Source organism: Rattus norvegicus, chromosome 1 (genome assembly GCF_021556685.1).
Source record: "Rattus norvegicus strain SHRSP/BbbUtx chromosome 1, alternate assembly SHRSP_T2T, whole genome shotgun sequence".
Taxonomy (NCBI): Eukaryota; Metazoa; Chordata; class Mammalia; order Rodentia; family Muridae; genus Rattus; species Rattus norvegicus.
In genome coordinates this window covers 169607835-169634175 of record NC_141534.1, presented here as the reverse complement: position 1 = coordinate 169634175, position 26341 = coordinate 169607835, and the positions used below count along the sequence as shown (strand labels likewise).

The window sequence follows — 26341 nt, the reverse complement described above, 5'->3', positions numbered from 1 at the left end:
AGTAAGCTTTCCTCTCCTTAAATGACTCTAGTTTACGTTGACAAAACACTAGCCAGCACAACTATTTTCTAAGTATTGATGGAGGAAAACACAGATGTGTAGAACCCATGTGTCTATAAATTGCAACTTCCTATTAAACTGATCCCCTTTGCACAGGAACCTACCAATGGATTAGGGTTCATGGAGTGAGAAGGACGCTTTCTCTTCCTTGGAGCATGGGATTCAACACGAGCAAAGACCACAAGGGAAATTGGCACATACAGTCATTTTCTTATAAAAACAATACCTTTCATCAACACATGTCTGCACCCTATTGGCTACACAATTCAGTTTCCTAAAATACCATCTTGTATTATTAAAATCTGTTTTAGCAGCACTACAGTTGCCAATAGGTAACTCAGGAAATAATTTTTTTTGTTGCTACAGTGACTTTAAAATAAGCAAGTTTTCCAAATGTACTTAGGAAAAGATGTCTCGAAAACAAACTGAATACAAAGGTTTAGTAATGACCCCGAAGTGTGTTATAAATTTCATAAAACACTGAGCTAGAGTGCCTCAGTCATTCTGCACATGGATTGTAAAGCAACTTTTACTATTTCCCCATACATAAAATGTGAGCACAGACCCCTATAACATCTGAGAGGATAAGACTTGTGTGGAAATGTGGGGGTTTTAAAGTGTTATTTATTTGCTGTTCATCTCATTGCTGTTGTTGATCCATTTTCACAATCCAAACATCCTCCAGTCATAAGATACATAAGGATCTTCCTCCTTTAGAAGGTTCAGAATTGGGCGCTCCTTCCCGCCATTCCTTTGGAACTATAAATGGTGGACCAAACGGCTCAGACTGGGGTTCCCATTTGGGAAACAGCTGTCTATATTTGAATGCCTTCTTCTCGGTGAATTTATGTGAGAGAGAAGAGGAAGCAGCGGTCATCTGATCTTGGTTCCTGTCTTTAGGATCTGAAGAAGCCTGTCCCGGATCTGCTTGGTGCGAACAGCATAGACAATGGGATTGAGGATAGGGGGGATGAGAAGATAGAAGTTGGCCAGCAAAGTGTGGATTGGAGGAGGCACCTGGTGGCCAAACCGGTGAATAAGAGAAGAAACAGCAATGGGAACATAGAAAATCAGAATGGCACAGATATGAGACCCACATGTCCCCAGGGTTTTAAGCCTGGCCTCGGGAGTGGCCAACCCCATCACAGCCCTAAAAATCATCACGTAGGAAGCAGCAATGGCCACTGAATCCAGGATCAACACCAGAAAGCCAATGCTCAACCCATAGACATTGTTAACTCTGCTGTCACCACAGGTCAAGGCAACCACGGCCATGTGCTCACAGTAGGAATGGGAGATGACTCGGGTTTTGTAAAGAGGCAACCTCAGGCGGATCATAAGTGGTAGGGGTCCAATGTAAAGAACTCCTCGGAGCAAGGCGGCCAGCCCCAAACGACCCACCACTGTCTGGGTGAGCACCATGCTATGACGTAATGGATTGCAGATGGCCACATAGCGGTCAAAAGCCATGGCAAGAAAGATGCCTGACTCAACAGTAGCAAAGCAATGGATAAGAAACATTTGACATAAGCAGGCATCCAGGCCAATGCTGCCAGCACCAAACCAGAAAATTGCCAGAAGTTTGGGCATAGTAGAAGTTGACAGAACCAGGTCAATGACAGCCAGCATGCACAGAAAGAAGTACATGGGCTGGTGCAGGCTGCGCTCTACCCTTACCACAGCTAGGATGGTGATATTCCCCACCACAGCCACCAGGTACATGGAGCCAAAGGGGATGGAGAGCCACATATGCAGGGACTCCAGTCCTGGGATGCCGGTGAGCCACAAAGAGCTGGGTACTGAGCAGGCATTATGAAAAGTAGGCATTGTTATATTTAAATAAATCTCATTTGTGTCCCCAAATGTAGAAAGGCATTTCCCCCTGGAAAGAAAAAAGAGCAGTATTCTTGGGCCATGTAATAAATGTCACTGAATATACATACAGTGCTACACAACTTTTAGAAGAAATGGTGAAATTTCATGCTACACTAAAGTATCAACATAAACTTAACAAGCATAATCAAAAATATGTGTTTGAGCGAATGGATGAATTCTTGGATAGTATGATCCTCAATGAGTGATATTTTTGCATCAATAAATGAATCTCCCTGAAGTAGATGTGAATTCATCCATTTGGTAATTTATCTCTCCAGATATAGTTTAAAGTAACTTTTGGGATCACATTAGAATGATCTTCTAATGCCCCACTAAGAATGTCCCACTAAAGAATCAGTCTGCTTCTCAAGAAATAATACTAGGTAAAGATTGTGTACCAATAGGGTCTTATCTGATACCAGGCATGCTCATGGCATGCTCATGAGGAAGGGACCCTCTGCAGAGGTCCACTGGTGGGATCATAAAGTATCAGGATGAACCCTGAGCATGGCTACTTAACCCAGGTGTAGTTAGCAGAACACAGGAGGGGCCACTTTTCAAGATCTGGGACTTTGAATAGAAGAAAAGGACAGCATCGAACACACCTAGTAGGAAGGGAGTTTGAAAGCTAGTCTCTGGCTTCCCTTTTTACTCCTATATCTCCTGCTGGTTCATCATGTTGGCAGGGTCCAGCAAGGATCTCCACAAGGGTACACTTTCTAAATGCACCATGCTGAGACCTGGGGGGGCAAATAGAGGATACCCAGCCCATAGGATAAGAGAGCTGAGACAGACTCACCTAGCTATGGCTCTCCATGACTCTTCCCAGTGACTTCAGAGACCGGCTGTGAAGTACCCTTCCTTCCCAGCCCAGTGATTTTTACATCTATTGCTAACACTAGGTCTGTTCGAAATCTATACTAGCAGTCTCTATGACTCTTATGGGTGAGCCCATTTTAAGGAGAGGAGCATTAAACCACAACAAGCTTACAAGGCAGCTAATTTTCCTATCATCACTCCCTGGGATAGACAGCTCCAACTTCTTTGAAGGCTATTGAACACAGCCTTACTTTTGCACACTGATATCAGATGAAAGGGCTGATGCTTATCCCTACTGCATTGGACACAGCTAGCTATAGTCATAAGAACATCTGTAGGCTGCAGCTTTTAAACATTATTGTGAATTGATTCTAGTTGTATTTCAACAAGGAAAGTTAAAGCATTGATGATTGTTCTCAGATTAAACCTCAACCTAGTACATAGTCCAAAGAGGCTGACCGCGTATCTCAGCTCCAGCAATTTTTCTCCAAGGAGTGGTTATTGTGAAGAATTCACCCTGTCTCTGTCTGGGCCCTGCCAACATGAGGAGCCAGCAGGAAATATAAGTCCCCCCAGCCCCTGTGTTCTGCTAACTACACCTGGGGTAAGTAACCATGCTCTCTGCTCATCCTGATACTTCATAATCCCGTCAGTGCCCCTCTGCAGAGGTGCTCCTTGTCTCCACAGCATGCCAGGTACTCTGTGAGTACCAGATAAGATCCTACCAGTACTCCATCTTTACCCAGTATTGTCTCTTGATAGGCAGACTGCTGCCTTAGTGGGACATAAAATTTGAAGGTGGACAAGTCACAGAACTGAATCTAAAGGAAAAACAACTACAATGTCAAGGCAAAGTCTTGTTAACCTTGTCATGACTTTGAGATTTATAATTAATGGAGATTTGTCCCTTTCGCCCTCTGCTTCTATTCAAATGACTTTTCATGGCTTAGGCATTTACACTAAGCAAGGCTTAAGTGGAACAGAATAGCTTTGCTTTGCTTCAGTAAAGTTCTTGAATGGAAAAATAGGCAAGACTGTCAGATGAGTGCTTTTGTACCCACAATTCTCCTGCATGACTGTTGCTACTACTGCATTTATGAGAGAGCTATTTCAGATTCAGTCAGATTTGGGCAGATACGTTGCACTGTAGAATCTTCCTCTTCATTATACATGGGCACACGAAGAGCTGTCTTACTGGATACTCCACCTCCATTTCATCTCCAGGCTATCTCTAAACACTCATGGCTGTGCAAAGGTTACTCAGGGCTGGAGAGCTGCATAAGAGTAGACGGAGCCAACCTTCTCTCTAGGATCCTAGCACTAAATGTCCCCTTATGTCCCCTGGTCAGAAGCAAGCTGTGTAGCTTAAACATGCCAGGAGGCTGAAAAAGTGCCTCAAAGGAATGGCAAGAAGTAGGTATTCACATTAAGACAGTCTCCTGCCTGAGACCCTATCCAGATACATCCCCATTACCAGCCACAACCCTTGCTGTTCCTCACCCTTGCTTGCTAACTTCCAATGTGGGTAAATATTTGTCAATGCTTCACATTCTTTTACCCCTTATCCATGATATTTCCTGGCACTGAGACAGTCCTATCTCTTTGCAATCCCCTTGCTGTGGCCTAATTATCATCTTAGGAAAGCCTGCTTTAACCCTTAATTATGTGTCTTCTTAAGTGCAGAATTCTCTGATCTGCTGACGTGAGTATTTCTCCAAATACCGTGTAAGTGCCAGAAGGCCAACGATTTTGTCTGTCTCATTCTCTACTAAAAGCTCCTCAGTAGCACGGTGCATGGTTCTGTTCCAAAAGAATAATGTCTATTTAAAATACTTTTAGAGTCTTATGTTTGCATTGGTGTGGTAAAAAGATTTTCTAAGCACATTATGTGCAATCTATGAGGCCCCTACCCTTTTAGTCCCCTTTCAAGAACATTCCTTTCCTTTGGTTCTTACCTTGGAGACTTAAATAGGGACATGATCTAGAGTTGGATGCTCAGGAATCCCAGATATCCTCATCCTCCTCAGCTAGAAGTCTCCCTGGTGGTCCTTGTTCTTTTCCTTGGTTCCTCATCAGAAGATCCTTTTCCAGGACTGAATCATGTCAGAAAAGCACAGAACTCTAGAACTGCTTCAGAGACATTGAACTTATAAACACTCTTCGCAAGAGTCTCGGGAATTCCTTCAGAGAGTGGTAGAGTGGCTCAGGGTCCAGTGCAGAAGAAAAATATCCACATCTATCCCAAGAGGATGAACAGAGAATCTGGCTGTAATCACAGCTCACCCCAGCATGCCATGGCTGCTCCAAAATGAGTAAGGGAAGGATAGACCCTCTAAGTCATGATTTCTTAGATAGAAGATCTGCTCTTGTCCCCCTGTCCTGGCCTCTCAGAAGCTAAAACACATATTCTGGAAAAAAAAAAGGCAGAAACAGAAAAGCCTTCCCAAAGTGTAGATGAGTCTTCTTGGACTCAGAAGGGATTGGAGGTCCACATTTTTGAAGGCTGTAAACTCCCTTTACAGTATCTGGGGGAGGGTGGTAGAATTTTGAAGTAACACTTAGGTATATCAAAGACAATACCATAAAAAATTGGCAGAGACGACTTTTTCCATGTCTGGTTTACATTATATAGGAAGTATCATGTGTACTCATAACAAGAAGTTCCGCTCCACACTCACTTATGTGCCCAACACTACAAAACATGCCATTCCTCACAAACAAGTATAGGCAACCTGAAGAAGCAGTTTCTTTTAGAGTACCCTAGTGGGGTGTTTATGGGTTGTGGAGCATCATGTTGTAGAGCATGGGGCAAAAATGTCTCCAAGGCTCGAAAGGTTTGAGTCTTGTGAGCTCAGGCTGTTCCAACTCTGTGTGTCTTCAAGTAGAAAATTGGAATATTTACATCTTGTGTAGTTTTGTAACTTAGGTCCTTATATATAAAAGTCAGTGAAACAAACACACTTAAACAGCCTTATCCCCATCAGTAAGTTTCCTTAGGAGAGGTTAGCTCTCGAGATCCCAGCAGACACTGGCTTCCTCCTTCAGATCAGAATCCAGTAAGAAAGAGGATGATGCACTAAAGAGAGGACTCAGTCTCCTCCACTTTCCATGGCATCCTGCAGCTACAGAACCTCAGAAGAAGGTGGGAAGCTTGCAACCTGCTTCACTCCAACCTCAAACTTCACGCTCTGCATAAAATTGCCCACGTAAATGCATTCTTTCTTGAGTCTGTATGCATAGAGTCTGTATGCATACACTCAGCCAAGTAAAGAAAAGGGAACATTATCCAACACATGTTCTTATGTAGCTTCTGAATCTTAGTTCATCATTCTGACCTCAGGCACATGAACACTACCGTTGGTAAAGTTAGTTCATCAGATGAGCATTTTATAACTGAATAATTTTACATTGTATTCAAGACATTTTAAGACTATAGTAATTGGCATGTACCAACTCGCAACCTTTTCATCTTCCCAATTAACAGAGAAAAGTGTACATCATATGAGAAGAATTGTATTAAAGGCATCGCAGCTCATCCCAAAAGATGCCTACATTCGGCCTAGTAATCAGAAGCAAATAGCGTCATTCTAACCCTTTCCAGGAGAGGGCACCCAACCTGAAAACAAGATGATACTAGGAACAGCTGGGTGCTCTATCAAGGGTTTTCTGCACACAGCAGGACAGTTACACCTAGAAGTTCACAGCACTTGAGACAGTATGCACAAGACCTGTGCAAGCTTCACCACATAAAATCACATTGTGGAAAGGGAAGCAAACACAATCCCTCCCCCAGCTCAAGAGCTGTTAGCAGTTGACAGCCGCTAAGAGGGAAAGTCTGTGTTCTTTTTTTTTTTTTTTTTTTGTTCTTTTTTTTCGGAGCTGGGGACCCAACCCAGGGCCTTGCACTTCCTAGGCAAGCACTCTACCACTGAGCTAAATCCCCAACCCCGAAAGTCTGTGTTCTTAAAGGTATAGCTCTTGGTGCAATGTCACCCTCTAGTGAAGGTCACAAGTCCAAGACAAATGGGTAGAACAAACGTTACTTGATTGTGTACTTGTTTGTTTTAAAGTAGGACACAAAGTTGAGTGGTCAAGGAAGGTAGGAAGCATGAGAGGAATGGTGAGTACAGTCAAAATACATTACATAAGATTTTCTTTTTTAAAATTGTGTCATTATACTTACTGTTTGTTTTCCAGTTTTTAATCTATTTATTTTACTTTTATTGGATATTTTTTATTTACATTTCAAATGTTATTCCCTTTCCTGGTCTCTCATCCATAAGCCCCCTATCCCATCCTCTTCCCTCTTCTATAAGGGTGTTCCCCCTCCCAAACTACCCCCCCTTCCTACCTCCCTGCCCTGACATTTCCCTACACTGGGGGATTGCAAGCTGGTACAACCACTCTGGAAATCAGTCTGTAGGTTCCTCAGAAAATAGGACATTGTACTACCTAAGGACCCAGCTATACCACTCCTGGGCATTTATCCAAAAGATGCTCCAACATACAACAAAGACATATGCTCCACTATTTTAATAGCAGCTTTATTTATAATAGCCAGAAGCTGGAAAGAACCCAGATGCCCTTCAACACAAAAAATAGATACAGAAAATGTGGTACATCTACACAATGGAGTATTATGAAGCTATCAAAAAATGATTTCATCAAATTCATAGGCAAATGGATGGAACTACAAAATATCATCCTGAATGAGGTAACCCAAACACAAAAAATACATGATTTTCAAAGACATAGAAATGAGAAGATATGAACTACATTTAATGATTAAATGATGTATGTACACATTTTTAAAAAAGAGGGGTTGGGGATTTAGCTCAGCGGTAGAGCGCTTGCCTAGCGAGTGCAAGGCCCTGGGTTCGGTCCCCAGCTCCGGAAAAAAAAAAAAAGAAAGCAAGTTTGATGTCATTAAATGTTTTTACTCACCACCTATGTATTGATTTTACTTTTTTAAATTATTCTTTAATCTTTTTTTTTACAGTCCAGTCATTATCACCCTTCAAGTTCTGCTCTCTGACTGTTCCTCGTCTCATACTCCTCTCCCCCCATTCCAAGAGGATGTCACCACCACCCCCCAGATCTCCACACTCCCTGGAGCCTCAAGTCTCTTTGAGGGTTAGGTGCATCTTCTCTTACTGAGGCCAGACCAGGCAGTCCTCTGCCATACATGTGTCAGGAGCCTCATATCAGCTGGTGTATGCTGCCTAGTTGGTGGCTCAGTATCTGGGAGATCTCAGGGGACCAGGTTAGTTGAGACTGCTGGTCCTCTTACAGGGTCGCCCTTCTCCTCAGCTTCGTCCAGCTTTTCCCTAATTCAACCACAGGGGTCAGCAGCTTCTGTTCATTGGTTGGGTGCACATATTGGCATCTGACTCAGCTGCTTGTTGGGTCTCTCAGAGGGCAGTCATGCTAGGCTCCTGTGTGTAAGTACACCATATAGCATCAGTAATAGTCAGGCCTTGGGGCCTCCCCTTGAGCTGGATCCCATTTTGGGCCTGTCACTGGACCTCCTTTCCCTCAGGATCTTCTCCAGTTTTGTCCTTGCACTTCTTTCTGACAGCAACAATTCTGGGTCAAGTTTTTGAGTGTGGGATGGCAATCCCATGCTTCTACTTGATGCCATCTTTCTACTGGAGGTGGACTCTACAAGTTCCCTCTCCCCACTGTAGGACATTTCATCTAATGTACCTCCCTTTAAGTCCTGATGTCTCTCACCTCCCAGGTCTCTGCTACATTCTAGAGGGTCCCCCCTCCTACCTCCCACGGTTGCCTGTTTCCATTCTTTCTACTGACTCTCAGGGCTTCTCTCCTGACCCACCCCCCCAGTACCTCAACATGTCCCCTCTCCCACCCAGGTCCCTCCATCCCTCTGCCCCCTGTGATTGCTTTCTTCTTCCTCCCAAGTGGGATTGAAGCATCCTCACTTGCACCCTTCAACTTGTTAACCTTCTTGAGTTCTGTGGATTATATCCTGGGTATTCTGTATTTTTTGTCCAATATCCACTTATTAGTGAGTACATACCATGCATGTTCTTTTGGGTCTGAATTACCTCACTCAGGATGATATTTGCTAATTCCGTCTATTTGCCTGGATGTCTTCATTTTTTATTGGATATTTTATGTGTTCACATTTCAAATGTTATCCCCTTTTCCTCTCTCCCATCCCCTCCCCCTCCCCCTGCTTCTATGAAGATGCTCCCACTCCCACCCACCCACTTGCACCTCAGTACCCTGGGATTCCCCTACAGTGGGGAATCCAGCCTTAACAGGACCAAGGGCTTTTCCTCCTATTGATGCTGAACAATGCCATCCTCTGCTATATATGCAGCTGGAGCCATGGGTCCCTCCATATGTACTCATTGGTTGGTGTTTTAGTCCCTGGGAGCTCTGAGGGGTTTGGCTGTCTTCTGGCTTTCACAAATAAGGCTGCTATGAACATAATGGAATGCATGCCCCTGTGGCATGGTGGGGTATCTTTTGTATATATGCTCAAGAATGGTATAGCAGGGTCTTTAGGTAGATCTATTTCCAATTTTCTAAGGAACCTCCAGATTGATTTCCAGAGTGGCTGTATCAGTTTGAAATCCCACTAGCAATGGAAGAGGGTTCCTCTTTCTCCACACCCTCACTTACCAACATGTGCTGTCACCTGAGTTTTTTTTTTTATCTCAGCCATTCTGATTGATGTAAGGAGGAATCTCCGGGTCATTTTGATTTGCATTTCCCTGGTCACTAAGGACTTTGAACATTTCTTTAAGTGCTTCTCGGCCAATTGAGATTCCTCTGCTGTAAATTCTCTGTTTAACTACATTTTTTGACTAGGTGGTTTGGTTTTTTGGTGGTTAGCTTCTTGAGTTCTTTATATATTTTGGATATTAGCCCTCTATCGAATGTGGGGTTAGTGAAGATTTTTTTCCCAATGTGTAAGTTGCCGAAGTGTCCTACTGACTATCCTTTACCTTACAGAAGCTATCTAGTTTCATGAGGCCCCATTTAACAGTTCTTGACCTTAGAACCTAAGCCATTGGAATTCTGTTTAGAAAAATTCTCCCTCCTCCCCTGCCTCAACCCCCCAGCAAATGTGTTTAAGGATCTTTCCCACTTTCTCTTCTATTAGATTCAGTGTCTCTGGTTTTATGTTGAAGTCTTTGATCTACTTGGACTTGAGCTTTGTGCATGGTGACAAATATGGATCAATTTTCATTTTTCTACATATAGACTGTCAGTCAGACTAGCACCATTTATTAAAGATGCTTTTTTTTTCCATTTGATATTTTTGGCTTCTTTGTCAAAGATCAAGTGTATGGTTTTATTTCTGGGTCTTTAACTCTATTCCACTGATCAACGTGTCTGTCTCTGTACCAATACCATGCAGTTTTTATCACTATTGCTCTGTAGTAGAGCTTGAGGTTCAGGGATGGTGATTCCCCAAGAACTTCTTTAATTCTTATGAATTGTTTTCACTATTCTGGGTTTTGTTTTGTTTTGTTTTTCCAGATGAATTTGAGAATTGCTCTTTCTATGTCTTTGAAGAATTGGGTTAGAATTTTGATGGGGATTGCACTGACTCTGTAGATTGCTTTTGGTAGAATGGCCATTTTTACTGTGTTAATCCTGCCAATCTGTGAGCATGGAGATTTCTTCATTTTATGGGTCTTCTTTGATTTTTTTTTCTTGAGAGACTTTAAGTTCTTGGCATACAGATCTTTCACTTGTTTGATTAGAGTTACCCTAACATATTTTCTATTATTTATGACTATTGTGAAGAGTATTGTTTCCCCTAATTTCTTTCTCAGCCTGTCTATCATGTGTATAAAGGAAAGCTTCCAATTTATTTGAGTTAATTTTATATCCAGCCACTTTGCTGAAGTTGTTTATTGGCTGTAGAAGTTCTCTTGTAGAATTTTTGGGGTCACTTACGTATATTATCATATCATCTGCAAATAATGATATCTTGACTTCTTTGTCAATTTGTATCCCCTTAATCTTCTTTTGTTGTCTTATTGTTCTAGCTAGAACTTCAAGTACCATATTGAATAGAAATGTGGAGCATGGGCAGCCTTGTCTTGTCCCTGATTTTAGTAGGATTGCTTCAAGTATCTCTCCATTTAATTTGATATTGGCTGTTGGTTTGTTGTATATTGCTTTTATTACGTTTATTATGGGCCTTGAATTCCTGATCTCACCAACACTTTTAACATGAAGAGGTTTTGTATTTTGTCAAATGCTTTCTCAGCATCTAATGAGATGATCCAGTCTTTTTTTCTTTGAGTTTGTTTATATAGTGGATCACATTAATGGATTTTCACATATTGTACCAACCTTGCATCCCTGGAATGAAGCCTACTTGTTTTTGTTATAGGATCCTTACAGGTGATGGGCATCTCAATGGATTGGCATACACTGCTTTTGAAAGAGTCAGGGTTTTTTTTATTATTTTATTTATTTATTATATATGAGTACACTGTAGCTGTCTTCAGATACACCAGAAGAGGGCATCAGATCTCATTACAGATGGTTGTGAGCCACCATGTGGTTGCTGGGATTTGAACTCAGGACCTTTGGAAGAGCAGTCGGTGCTCTTAACCACTGAACCATCTCTCCAGCCCCCAAGAGTCAGGTTTTAATCAAGTTACTTTCTGTTAAAAATTCTCTCAGATGCTTTGGTCTCCCCTCTATCTTTTTTTTTTTTTTTTAGCTTAATTTATTAGGTATTCAGTGTTCTGCCTGCACATATGCCTACAGGCCAAAAGAGGTCACCAGATCCCATTACAGATAGTTATAAGCCACCATGGTTGCTAGGAATTGAACTCTGAACCTCTGGAAGAGTAGACAGTGCTCTTAACCTCTGAGCCATCCTTTGACTGCACAAAGAATGATGGTGCCATTGTCCCTATAGAACAAAGAGAGGACTCAGGTTCCCGAGGTAAAAGGTAGTGATTTTACTTAACCCTCCTTTTTCTCCAAACAACCTTGTTGCAGAACTCAGCTTCCAAACCACAATGAAAATGTGTTGGTGGAGCCAAGATGGGAATGCCAAAACACAGGACACAAAAATGGCAAAACACAAGACTCTTCTGCTTTATATTTTGAGTACTTGATATCAAGCTTGTAACCTCATCAGTAAGCTTAGTGTCAAATTGTGTCTGAAACTATCCATTGGTTATTTGTAATTCTGGAGGAAAACAGAATTTAAGCTTGCTAGTCCAGATACTGACTTGAAAAAGTATGTGGGGAGGATTTTATATATATCAGTTGTAGAGATATGTGTGTGTGTGTGTGTGTGTGTGTGTGTGTGTGTGTGTGTGTGTGTGTGTGTGCGATTTGCGTACATCTCCAAAGACTAGTGATTCATTTTCTCATCTGGCTCAGCTCCGGAATCCAGCGTTAGCACTGACCCAGCTTCTCTTTTCCTACCCATCTTATGCTCCAGGAGTTGACAGCTCGACCAGCCCACTCTCGAGACCCTTGCTCCGGGAGGAGTTGTGTTGCCAGTTCCACCTCCTTCTGCCTCAAACTCAGTGGCCCTTCCAATCAGACCCTGCCAAACATCTCTGGCAACCCACCTGCAGCCGAGCCACAAGCCCTGGCTGCCCCAAGATCTTACATGATCGCTGCTCATTCCCAAGCATGCAGAAAAGGATCCTCTATCTTTCCCTGCGTCTCTTCTTCCTCTTTGGACCCGGAAGTCCCACCTGTACCTTCTGCCCAGTAATTGGCTCCCGGCCTTCTTTGTTAACAAATCAAGAACCAATTAGGGGACTAAACCTTAATATCAGCACCTCCCCTCGCCTTACATCATGACCCTTTGCAAAATCATCAGTTTCCGTGTTAGACATCTCTCCTTGGATAGCCTTGGTTATGCTTGCACAGAAATATAAAGAAGAGAAAGAATTGAAGGAGCTGAAGGGATTTGCAACCCCATAAGAAAAACAATACAAGAGCTCCCAGGGACTAAACCACTACCCAAAGACTACATATGGACAGACCCATGGCTCCAGCTGCATGTGTAAGGGAATGTCAGGGCGGGGAATCGGGAAGAGGTGGGTGGGTAGGTGGGAAAACATCCTTGTAGAAGAAGGGGAGAGGAGATGGCATAGAGGGTCTCTGGGCAGGAAACCGGAGAAGGGGATAACATTTGAAATGTAAATTTAAAAATCCAATAAAAAATCTAAAAAAATAAAATAAAATAAAAAAAGAAACGTATCTGTGCCACTTTGGTTGGAAAAACTGAAATTAGCTTCGTCCCTATCCTGGAAGGGTTAGAAGTAACCACGTGTGAATATTTCCAATTTGTAAATATTTTGGTTAAATAAAAATGAATTCAAAAATTAGAACTTTTTAAAAGATTAACATTTAATTTTAATTTGTTTTCTTCTTGGTATAGGCCAGGTATTACATTAAGGCTTTTGAGTGTGCAAGTGTGTACATGTGTCTGTCTGTCTGTATCTGCCTGTGTGTCTGTGTAGACTCAGGATAAACCTCTGGCGTCATTCCTTCTGTGTCATCCACTTTGTTTTCTGAGACAGGGTTTCTCCCTAGCCCAAGTTCACCGAGTAAACAAAACTGTCCAGCCAGCGAGTCCCAGGGAGCCATCTGCCTAGCCCCGGCCCCCATGCTTGGATTACAGGTGTGCACCACCACTCCCAGCTCTGTCACATGGATTATGGGGGTCAATCTCAGCTCCCTATGTTTGCAAAGCAACAACTTTACCCACAGAGCTATTTCTCCAACCACGACAAATATTATTTTTAGTAGAAGTGGTGACTACAAGAACATACACGAATTACATGAGGGTCTAGGAGTTTCCCCCACCCCTCTCTTGTGAACTCTCTCATGAGGTATGAACCTTAGAACCTGTGAGTACACCAGGCCCAAGGGAAGGCAGTCAAATCCAGCACCAGCTAAGAGCTCACCTGAGGATAAGAATAAGTCTCTTTTCTAGTCCTTGAAGCTAGAGTGGACAGAGAGTGACACCCAAGAGGGAACTAAAATCCAGAGGGAAGCAGGCAAGTTTCTCTGTGCAGCCCTTGGGAAACAGCCAGCTATTTTCAGAGCCTACATAAAGGAGAAGAAAGAAAGTGATCAGGGGAATGGCCTTCCCCTGGCTGCCAACTACCTTTTTTCAAGCATCAGATAAGAGCTAACCACCATAAGGAAGAGTCTGCAGCTCTGTGAGCATGCTCCATGGGTAAGCACATTTCATGTCGACTGGGAGCAAAGCCACAGAAAGAAGCCTTCTAGAGTCAGAAACTGTTCTCTTCCTCATAGGATTACTCAAAAGCATCAGCGAGTTGATACAATATTGCCTTGGTTGAGCTAAAGAAAAAGAAAAAAATCACAGAATAGAAGATAGGGATGCCTAGTATTTAGGAACAGCAAAGGCTGGACTCCGGCAGCCCAACTGAGGTTCTTGTCTTAGAGTCCAGGATGAGACATCTCTTTACCCTGAACTGATCCCAACAGAATCAGTCTGTTTTTTTCAATCAGTGCTATTCATGTTAATGAAGCTAGTTATAACATTTCAAAATAAGTCTCTTATGTTTCTGACTACAGGAAAGCAAAAAGGATAGGATATGCTTACAGGCCAATTCATTAAAAATTGAGAGAGATGGGGGAAGGAGAGATGGAGAGAGGGAGGGAGAAAGAGGAAGAGGGAAAGAAAGGGGGAGAGGGAATGGGAGAGGGGGAGAGAGAGAGAGAGAGATTATAGTCATTTAGTTGGCAAAGAAGTTCTAGACTCTCTACTGTCCTGGAGATGCAGCACCGACTGTCAGTGGAAGGGAGAATGGAGGAGTCGGTGGGTGAGGTGACGACAGCACTATTCAGCAGCTAGGAATCCTAAGCCTGACAGGATGACAGAGATGAAGAAATGCTCATATCACAGACCAGGAAACAAAATAAAAAACAAACACAATTCGCCAAAATTTGTACAACAGCAAAAATAGAGTTAGGAAATGAACCTGTGTGTCTTGCTTCTAATCACCGCTTATGTCAGCAGCACCTCTCTCCGAAGCCTCAGACCGTCAGATCATCTCTCCCTGGGCTTGCAGGCTTGTCACCACTGTGCAGGTAAAAATGCGATCTCTGTAGAAGCAGAAAATATTGGTATGCAATGCTCTAGATCAAGTGAGGTAATTTAGTTGCCACAACCTAGTTAAGACTGAAGCTTATGATGACAGTTGTGTGATGGGAACATAAGGTGGGTTTGTTTTTTTTTTTTTTTTTTTGGCATTCTTTATCCTAGCCTAACACTCAATTAGTTTTTGAAATAGGTCAGACACAAATCAAAGACAGAGACTACAGCTAAGACCATAGCTGGACGCAGAGTCTTTTGCAACAAGTAGTTACTATTTAGACATACCCTGAAGTTGAGTAAATGAGCTCCTCTCTGTTTTGATACATTATACATTCAAAGTACACATCAACAGTGTCCCGGTTTTAAAATTCTGTACTAAGCACTGCCTTAAATCTTGATCCATCTGACCTATTCCTACACTTTCAAAAGATCCTCTGAGATGTAACAAGCACAGAGAAATGTTTTTTATTCATGAAATGTGAACACTTCACAGTCTGCCACTCATCTTGAGTTTCAGGGGGAGGCATGTGCTGTCACATCAAAGCCCCGCCTTCTTTCCCATACAGCTTTCCCTTGCAGTAAACATTTTTCCTGTTTTGCAAATGGAAAAGGAGACTTCACATAAATTTCTAAGAGTACAATAAAGTTCTGGGGTGACAAATCTGACATGTTAGTAATTCAGCAGCGTCCTGAGCAGCCTCCTACAGCTGCCTTCCCCTTACTAACTGATTGATCTAAGTCGATTGTACATTTATTTGACCCCTGAGGAAGTAACTTTACATGTCAACACTCATTTACATATTCAAATATCCAAGTCAAAGATTTAAAATAAAAAAATATTGCAAGCTATTTTAAGATTCACAGAATGTGAATTTAAGGTTCTACTCTCCATCTGTCCATTGAATGTCTAGCCACTGAATAAACAAATGAGCTCTTAAAATGAGCTGTGTATCAAAGTCTAAGGCAGTGGCCTCACAGGCTACATAGGGACTTAGTCCTACTTGGTATAGAAATGAAATAGCTAGCCCTATTTTACAGAAAAATTAAAATAAATGTATGTAGGCTTTTTTTTTTGAGACAATTTGGGAGTTTGTAAGGGTCCAGTGAAACACACACACACACACACACACACACACACACACACACACACACTATGGTATAGATTAAAGATGTCACTGAGAGCTTTGGAAAGGATGGACCGAAACTAGCCTTAAAGGATGGGAGAATATACCTAGGGGAAGCAAAAGTAATGAAGAAACTTCCCAGACAGAACAGCTGTGTGAAGAAAGTCATCGTGCACACATGGATGTGGTGAAAACTCACTAACAAGTACTTGAGAAGAAGGATCAGGAGGGCAAGCCTGAGACAGGAAAGGGCATCAGTGCTGTTCTGGGCTCTCAGACTGAACAATGAGGATGTAAATAAAAACTTTTAGCAGATGCATCTAAAAACCAAAAAGCAGACAAGACCTGTATAATCTGGTTCTTTGACCAAGGACTCTGATGCAAGGAACATGTCCATTATCCCTTTAGTTCATTCTCATTACTCTCTAGTAGCAGATGGTACAAAGTCTTAAGAAAATTTACTCTAAGGAAAATCACAAGTGGTGCCCAATACTTGCCAGGAAAAATTACTAACAGTAGTCTTTCCTTAGAGTAAACATTCTCAAGAAATTGTGTCTGTTCTTCATTCTGTTTAAGCATAAACTCTAACAACCTGAAATGTGAGATATTTTTCTGAATGAGTCTAGGTCCCATGTCGTGTGTGTGTGTGTGTGTGTGTGTGTGTGTGTGTGTGTGTGTGTGTGTGTGTGTGTGTGTGTGATGGGAGCTATGAGTTAACATAAAATAACTGATACTGGAGGTCCTGGGCTCCCAGAATTAGAGTAACGCAATCTGCTACATAACTGGTTTGGTAGAGTACCACTTTTGTATGATTCTGTATAAATGTGGCCTTGAACCAAGAGCATTTGCCTTTGCCTTCATCAGCCTGCCTGTGTGCCTGTCTGTAGGACTGTGGGCTACCTGCCTGTGCGCGCATGCATGTGCATGTGCATGTGTCTCATTATGTATAGTGACAGTCAGAGGACGGCTCCCATTACGCATTGTCACCTTCCCACAGAAGTTCTGGGATTACAGCTGTGTGCTACTGTGCCTGGTTTACAGCTGTGTGCTACTGTGCCTGGTTTACAGCTGTGTGCTACTGTGCCTGGTTTATAGCTGTGTGCTACTGTGCCTGGTTTACAGCTGTGTGTTACTGTGCCTGGTTTACAGCTGTGTGCTACTGTGCCTGGTTTACAGCTGTGTGCTACTGTGCCTGATTTGCATAGGCTCTGGAGATTTAAGTCCTTCAGTGTGTATAACTGCTTTACTCATTAACCCATTTCAACCACTATGTCAAATCATAATAATTCTATCCCACTAATATATTTTCCTAATAAGACTGCTTCCTTCTGTTTTTATCAGACTTTGATAATTTATAACTTTATTTTTAAAGCAGACTATACACATGTAGAAGAATTTATATTCCATACTTGTGGTAGAAATTTAAAAGTACCCATAATACTGTCTACGTAAAAATCAACAGGTTGAAAAGCACAACGAAAATCTTTCCAGACACTTTCAACTTATGGATATAATTCTACATGTCACACACTTTAATAATATTAAATCATAGTTTATTATGCCTCCTAGTAACCCCTTCAATTATTATACGATATAAACATTATACAAGTAAATCCACAGTTAGTATAATTCTAGATCAGTAAATGTATAAATTAAAATTTAAGCAATGTTTTATTTACTTTGACACATAGCTCCAACTTTTCATCCAAACAAAAATTTAAAATAGCTAATTAGTATACATCATTGATACCAAAGTTACTGATTGGTTATAAGAAAAGCATAGACAGTTATAGATTAAACCTATCATTTATTATTTACATTTAACTATTACCTGGAAACCATTTCTGTATTTCCTTTGTTTTTTTAGGAAAAGTTACCCCAAAATAAACCTCCTTGATCAAGGGAATGTATAATATTGGGTGTTTCTATACCACGTTTTGAAAGGCCAACTTTAGAAGCCATGAGCACACCTGTTTCTGTGTTTATCAATAATGTCATCATAAATAATTCTTATAAATTAAGTACCATAATGACCTTCCAAGTTGATGTTCAAAATTCTTCTTCGTTATAGGTGCCACAAGTTATCAAGAATGAAAATGAAGGTCTATTGTAGCGCTGTCAGGGGCACTGTCTCTCGCAGGAGTGGAAACTTAATATTACGAGTGCCCCTGCATATCCCATCCCCCCAAGCATGCTCATTTCTAACAATGCCTGTTCAGTACCCAGCTCTTTCTGGCTCACCGGCATCCCAGGACTGCAGTCCCTGCACATGTGGCTCTCCATCCCCTTTGGCTCCATGTACCTGGTGGCTGTGGTGGGGAACATCACCATCTTGGCAGTGGTTAAGACAGAGCGCAGCCTGCACCAGCCCATGTATTTCTTCCTGTGTATGTTGGCTGTTATTGACTTGGTCCTATCAACTTCTACAATGCCCAAACTATTGGCCATCTTCTGGTTTGGTGCCTGCAGAATTGGTCTAGATGCTTGCTTGATTCAGATGTTCTTTGTCCACTGCTTTGCTACCGTTGAGTCGGGCATCTTTCTTGCCATGGCTTTTGACCGCTATGTGGCCATCTGTGACCCACTACACCATACATCAGTACTTACCCATGCAGTGGTGGGACGCTTGGGGCTGGCTGCACTTCTCCGAGGAGTATTCTACATTGGACCTCTTCCACTCCTCATTCGCCTGAGGCTGCCCCTTTATCGGACCCACATCATTGCCCACTCATACTGTGAGCACATGGCTGTGGTCACTTTGGCATGTGGTGACACAAGAGCCAATAATTTATATGGAATGGGGATTGGTCTCCTGGTATTAATCCTAGACTCCGTAGCTATAACTGCATCTTACGTGATGATTTTCAGGGCTGTGTTGGGATTGTCCACCTCTGATGCCAGGTTTAAAACTTTAGGGACATGCGGTTCTCACATCTGTGCCATCCTTGTCTTCTATATTCCTATTGCTGTCTCGTCTCTCACCCATCGCTTTGGCCGCCACGTGCCTTCCCATATCCATATTCTTTTGGCCAACTTTTATCTCCTCATCCCACCCATCCTCAACCCAATTGTCTATGCTGTGCGTACCAAACAGATCCGAGAGAGACTTTTGCATATTATTAAGTCCGGAACTCAACACAGGGACATGTAAATATTCAGTGACAATAGGAAGGAAGCCCATAGTCGTTCTGGGTCCTACTTAAACTGTAAGGATAGGACCCTAAAAGCAGCCCTTAAGTCTATTCTGTTTGAGCATGCGTTTTCTGTGCAGTGTGAATCTTAGATCCTGAAGTGGAGAAGGGAGATCAGATCATAGGTTCCTGCACTGTAGCCCCAGCCCCTTGCCTATTTAGTTTGTGCAGTTAAGTGTGACAGGCATATATCCAGGAGACCTGAGGTCCTTTCTATCCTTTACTTTGGTGGCATCATATCCCCAGTTTTTCTATGACAAGTGTAATCAAGCATAATTCTAAAAAGTAGAATTCTATTCCAACACCTCCTTAAGCACAACTCAAAAACTTTGTTGGAAATGTTCAGACATGTGTTACATAGGTAAACATTTTAAATTCTCCTGAATTGCCCCTGTTAAAATGATACTTATTGACAATGGAGACAACACACATATGAGCAATTTAAAATCTCTTAGAATGAGATTTTACCTTCTACAGGAGTTAAAGTCATTAAACCAAGTCATTCTTCCATTTAAACAGAAAAGATGGACGTGGAGTATACCATATCCCCTAGAGCCAAATGAGGGATAGAGAGGAAAAGGAAATGGTATAGACTCTGTTTCAGAGGCTCTAAGATAACACATGTGAGGGGCAGCAGCTTCACTGAGGTATCAAGTGGTAAAGGAAAGGAGGTTACCATGGGATTGACATCAAGAGGGTTAAGTAATAACGGGTCAAAGGTGAATGTAATAGATGGAGACCTTGCAGTGGATAAACCTTGAAAATCTTCCAGGTCATTTTTGGGGAATTCTTCTTGCTACTTTTTGCTATATGACTTAACCTTTTTGCTGATTGCAAAAGTTTGCTTACAGATTGCAAGAGTTCCATAAAGAGACTTGTTCAAAGCACTTACATAAAAATTTTAGTAATGCATTTGGAAAAGGCAATCGCTTCTGACGTAGTGCTTCAGAATCATGGTTCTGTCCATGTTGTTCTATTTTTTTTTTAAATTCTAAGTCATCTGATTCAAGTTCATGAGTCATGATGAGTTTTTAAAAGGCCAAAATGGGTGATCTTAGGTTAAAAAGATATCACTTTAGTATTTTGAAAAATATATTCAAGAAAACAAATGGTCAAGTCATAACTGGAATGATGTTTGTTGTATGTTCAAAAATAAAATAAGTGAGAAACTTGGAATAGCACAAGTCTCCAATGTTTAATGTAAACCTCTAACTAGGCCCTAATTTGATTGCATCTATCTATCCCTAAACCAAGATTGGCTCGATAACATTTATTAATTTTTCACCATTGTCTCAGCAAAGGGCAGTTGTTCTCCCATTCTACCATGGTCCCTGATTCCAGTGCCAAACTTGAATCAAATTATTGTGAAAATATAGGGATATATATATTAAAAGTAGTTTTGTGTACTGGCTTTTACCTGAAAAGACACTTGAAGAAAATACACATTTAACTTCTCAAAGCTGGAAATCTGTTTTAGATATTAGGCTGGCTCAGGTATAGGCGATTATAAAGGACTGTAACACTCAAACCCTGCAGTAGAATGAATGCTGGGGGAAATTTTGACATAGTTCCACTGCCTAAATTCCACTTATACCTTGTAATTGTGCATATGGGAAGTTTGGACTTTTGAAATACAGCTTTCTACTAAGAACTTTATGACAGAATAGCTGCAGATAATCCAATGCTAGGCATTTCTCCCTAGATAATCTGTTGAATCTCCCATAGGCGAGACCCATCTTTATCATCATGTGGAACTGAATGGCTGGGGATAATAAAAAGTGGCTACATCTTTGCTCTGGCTTGATCAGATGCCCTCCTCCTGAGAGGGCCCACCAGACTTAATAGTGTGGCCTTAGTTCCATTCAAACATTTTGTCCTCCTGTCATCCGTGGTCCTAGCTGTACTGTTTGTAGTCAAGGGGTTTGTTTCACCAGAATAGAAGGGAATGAGCACTGAAGAACTCTATGGAGATGTGACTAACTGGGGAATATCTTGATCCAACCAATGGTTGCTCCTCCTCACGCAACTCTTTCTTTCCATAACCAACACTCTGGAACATAACAGAAGATTACCATACTTTTTTGGGGCTGGATAGGAAATGGCTGAAGGAGGAAACATTGATGTGATATTTGTGTAGGGTCATGTGACAGGAATGTCTTAACAATTTTGGCTGTGGAATCATAATGGGCAGAAATTGACATTGAATAATAGTATGTCAAACTTTGAGCATATAATTAAACCCCAGCCCCTCTTCTTGTGAATGAAAATACTGGTGATCATTATGGGTTTATTGTAAGGACAAAGTATGATAGTATAAAGTATTTGTGTGCAGCCCAGCACACAAATTATAAAAGTCATCCTGTCTCCTAAATAGTCTGTGTTGTACATTGAAAGGCCCCAGAGACAGAATATGCAATGAGGCACAAAGTACAGGAACAGTTCCTGTAAATTGGTAAAAACTATCCTAATCAGGGCCGAGACAATGGCTCAGGCAGTTAATAATGGCTGCTCTTCCAGAGGATAGAATTCAATTCCTAGCACCCACATGGTAGCTTAACATAATTCCACTCTCAAGAGATCCATGCTCTTTTCTGGTCTCCATAGGTACTGCATGCACATAGTGACATCACATGTAACACAGGCAAACATGCAGGCCAAACACCCAAATACAGGAAATAAATAATATATTGTCATCTATCACCTCTGCTTCTTACAATCCTTGTACCTCCTCTACCTCATAGTTCCCTGAGTCGTTGGAGGGGGCTAGTTAATGAAGACATTCCACTTAGAACTGAGTGCTTTCTGTACACTTTGTCATTGTGGGGAAAAAAAATCTCAGAAAATAAAAGTTAACTGAAGCTATGGGGTATTCACAAAAAGGGGCCTACCATGGCTACCCTCCAAAAGACCCAACAAGCAGCTGAAAGAGTCAGATGCAGATATGTGCACCCAACCAACGAACAGAAACTGCTGACGAACAGAAAAGCTGGAGGAAGCTAAGGAGGAGGGCAACCCTGTAGTAGGACCAGCAGACTCAATTAACCTGGACCCCTGAGATCTCTTAGACACTGGATCACCAACCAAGCAGCATACACCAGCTGAGATGAGGTCTCCAACACATATACAGGAGAGGACTACTGGGTCTGGGTTCAGTCAGAGAAGATGCACCTAACCCTCAAGAGACTGAAGGCCCCACGAAGTTTAGAGGTCTGGTGGGGTGGTTGGGGTTGGGACATCCTTGTGGAGAGTGGGGGGCAGTATAGGAGGTGGGGGAGGAGGTATGGAATGTGGAACCCTGGGGGGTGGACCAGAAGGGGAATAAAAATCTGGAGTATAAAAATAATAAACACGCGGAGCAGAGAGGCCGCCCTCGATCTGGGCGATGGAGGAAGCAAGCGAGGGGGCAGGTTCCTAAGCTTCGCAATTCCTCTGGCCTGCCTACCAGGTCGCATGATCCCGGCCGGGGCCGGGGTTTTTTGCTGAGTTACCGGCGACCCAGCCACCACCTCCTCCCGACCTATGATACAAAAGACCTTCCGGGGGGTGCACCTGCTTGCTGTCGCCGTAGATAGATTTGAATAACCCTATCTTGGCTTTGGATCCTGGAAGAGAATCGCTAAACACAGAGCAGACCCAGTGAGTGAGCAGGTGTTTTGGACAATGGACTGGTTGAGCCCATCTCTATTATAAAAATGTCTCAGAGCAACCGGGAGCTGGTGGTTGACTTTCTCTCCTACAAGCTCTCCCAGAAAGGATACAGCTGGAGTCAGTTTAGCGATGTCGAAGAGAACAGGACTGAAGCCCCAGAAGAAACTGAACCAGAAAGGGAGACCCCCAGTGCCATCAATGGCAACCCATCCTGGCACCTGGCGGATAGCCCCGAGGTGAATGGAGCCACTGGCCACAGCAGCAGTTTGGATGCGCGGGAGGTAATCCCCATGGCAGCAGTGAAGCAAGCGCTGAGAGAGGCTGGCGATGAGTTTGAACTGCGGTACCGGAGAGCATTCAGTGATCTAACATCCCAGCTTCATATAACCCCAGGGACAGCATATCAGAGCTTTGAACAGGACACTTTTGTGGATCTCTACGGGAACAATGCAGCAGCCGAGAGCCGGAAAGGCCAGGAGCGTTTCAACCGCTGGTTCCTGACGGGCATGACTGTGGCTGGTGTGGTTCTGCTGGGCTCACTCTTCAGTCGGAAGTGACCAGACACTGACCGTCCACTCACCTCTCACCTCCCACCTTGCCCCCACCACAACTCTCTCTTCAGCCACCATTGCTACCAGGAGAACCACTACATGCAACTCTTCCCCTATTATAGGGTTGGGCCTAGACGGAGTCCCCTGCAGTTAGCTTTCTAGAATCTACCACGCTTCTGTGAAAGCCACCTTCCCCCCACATCTCAGTTCCCTTGACCTCAAAACTCACAAGGTTTTTCCTCAGATCAGCTCCTTGGAGGCTGGCAGGAGTGGGAAGGGGTGTGCTAGAGGGAGAAGAGCCTGCCTTGTTGGTGGGACCCTGATTACCCCTGAGCCTCTCAGGAATGCTTTTCTGGCAGGGAGCTGGAGAGCTCTCTAAACCTCTTCCCCCAGAGACTAGATTGCCTTGGTTTTGATGTGTGTGGCCTCAGAATTGATCATTTCCCATCCTGCTGTGTCCCTGGGGCTCCTCCTCCTTCCCATCTCCACCCCCTCTCCCCCCCCCTCCCCGAGCCATTGAGTGAGGTGCTTTTAGCCCTTTTGACTAACTAAAAATTCAGGCTGCTTGGGATAAGGAGGCAAGGACCTCCTCCCCACCTGTGGCCTGGCCAAGCCCCCACCCCTGGTCTGAATGTTTTCCTGAGGCCTCTGGCTAGAGTCCAGCCCCACCCAGGAGGAGGGACGGAAAGTCCACCCTGCGAGAGCCTGAGCGAGAGCCTGAGCGGCTCTTGCGGCTTAGCACCACCCCAGATCCTTCTCCACCCCTCCCCTGGCTCCATGGTGACCATGACTGAGGGACCAACTGGGCCCACGCTAGGTGCCCCAGAGCTGTTAATGACTTCAGCTGCCTCACTTCCTGCAAGATCAGCCTGTGGCATCTTTGCCTTGGGTGCTGGCCACAGGGTCCAGGGACTCTGGCCTTAGCCCAGAAGTGAGAGGAAGCTTACAGCGCAGCTGTGGGAGCCCTGGGGGCTTCCCTACCTCAGGCAGGAAGGGCAGGAAGAAGAGCCTGGTGCATAGGTGAGGAGGACTGCAAGGGCCTGTCTGTGCCCTGTCCCCACCTATCTGCAGCAGGGCTGCCAAGGTCAGAATGCCCTGGCCAGGAGCCCTTCAGGCCTCTCCTCTGCTCCACCCTTGGCCTGTCTCATCCCTGTGGGTCCCAGCTCAGCTCTGGCCACCCCGGGCTCTCTACTGTACATATCTGAGACTAGTTTTTATTCCTTGTGAAGATGATATACTATTTTTGTTAAGCGTGTCTGTATTTATGTATGAGGAGCTGCTGGCTTGCTGTGCGCGTGCCCGTGGAGAGCTGGTGCCCAGAGACTGACAGCCTGACGCTCCCTCCCTGCCCTGCCTGGGGAAGCCCACTGAGGGTCGTGGCTTCTGAGAGGCACCTGTCCCTCTCCTCCCCTCACCCTACACTTTTTCCAGCTCTTTGAAATAGTTTGTGTGAAGGTGAAAGTGCAGTTCAGTAATAAATGGTGTCTGTGAAAAAAAAATAATAAACAAACAAACAAACTTTTTAAATGAAAAAAAGAATTTCTTAATGAAGGCTCTCATAGGTATAGAAAGTACTGATTTTTTTTTCTATCCAGAAAGTTATATAAACAAAGCCAGCTTTATTCTGTTCCCTTTGGCTTCCCAGTACAACCTCATGACTATTTGGGTCTTCTCATCTAAGATGATGCTTGCCTAACTAGTCTTGTGATGGCAAAAGGCTAAATCTCTCTCACCATTTTCCTGTGTAACAGATATGCACACCTGATTGTACAAAAACATAGCCTCAGGGTCTCTGGAGTTCAGAGTCAAATTATAATGAAAGCAAGTTATAGAAAGTAGTCATTTACAATCAAACCTAAGGAACTTTAATTCTCTTAAACAATTTTAATTTATAATTCAGTACATTACAAGCCTCAAAGGTTCTCCTGATTATTTTGTAAGTGGCCTCTTCCTTGTGTTAAATTTAAAACTTCAGTAGGTAATGGAGTGGACTTTTACACAAATTACCATCAGGCAGTCATGGAAGAGGGATGACTCCGCTTCCAGGTTCTCCACTGGCCTGCTCCACCTTGTGCTCTAATGAACAGCACTCCTTCACATTATGACCTGTAGAACCAGACCTAGGAGACTGATATTGTTCATCCATGAGATAAAGGACAATAGTGTCCAAGACCTGGCAGAAACTGCCTACTGTACACCCTCCTGTTGACATCTCCGTCCTGACTGCAGGATTCAGTGCAAACTAGTCAGCATCATTGTTCTTGCTCTCTCAGTCAACCACTTTGTCTATAACAGAGTCCCAGGGAAGAAGTGCTAACAATGCAAAGACCTGTGCCCCTTGGCAGTTCAGTCTGACAGAAAGGTTCATGGTCCCAATAAATATCTCTCCTACCAGGCACTACCAGGTCTTGGTGGTTAACCTAATGAAGCCATGAAGAAAACTTTACTTTCTGCCTCCAATCATTCTAAAACTCTGTTCTGTGTATCTTGGTCAAGACTTTGGATTTTAAAAGCTAAGAATTCGGTATCGTTGTTCTTTGGTCTAATTGATAACTTCCCCTTTAACATTAGGATAAGTCTGAGCTTTCAGTTTAGCACCAACATAAGGGGTAAAAAACAGAAGGGAAGGGAAAGAAAAGGAGAGGAGAAGGGGGGAGGAGAGGAGAGGAGATGAGGGGACGAGATGAGGGGAGGAGAGGAGGGGAGGGGAAGGGAGGGAAGGGAAGGGAAGGGAAGGGAAGGAAAGGAAAGGAAAGGAAAGGAAAGGAAAGGAAAGGAAAGGAAAGGAAAGGAAAAAGAAAGGGAAGAGCCTTTCATAAAAATAGCTTCCAGATTAGTTCTAAATAAAAAATAATTCTTGGACATCACATTATGGTCCAGTGACTCCTGTATAAAAGTCAGTGTTTTATTTAAACAAGATCATCTTTGTTCAGAGTTCTAGTCTTCTTACCTTTTGCCCTAAATCCTATAGTCATG

General features: G+C 43.1%; 2 protein-coding genes and 1 pseudogene across 2 annotated transcripts; 2 read left to right on the top strand and 1 right to left on the bottom strand.

The window, feature by feature from the left end:
• Positions 1–933: 933 nt before the first annotated feature.
• Or52m1 (olfactory receptor family 52 subfamily M member 1) lies at positions 934–1887 on the bottom strand. The gene is given in 1 exon segment (NM_001000122.1): positions 934–1887. A coding segment is annotated over 1 exon segment (954 nt).
• A 16279-nt stretch (positions 1888–18166) lies between these two features.
• On the top strand, positions 18167–19126 carry Or52m2 (olfactory receptor family 52 subfamily M member 2). The gene has a single exon (NM_001000123.1). The coding sequence runs from the start codon at positions 18167–18169 to the stop codon at positions 19124–19126; it is 960 nt and encodes a 319-aa protein (NP_001000123.1).
• Positions 22714–24856, top strand: Bcl2l1-ps1 (Bcl2-like 1, pseudogene 1; annotated as a pseudogene).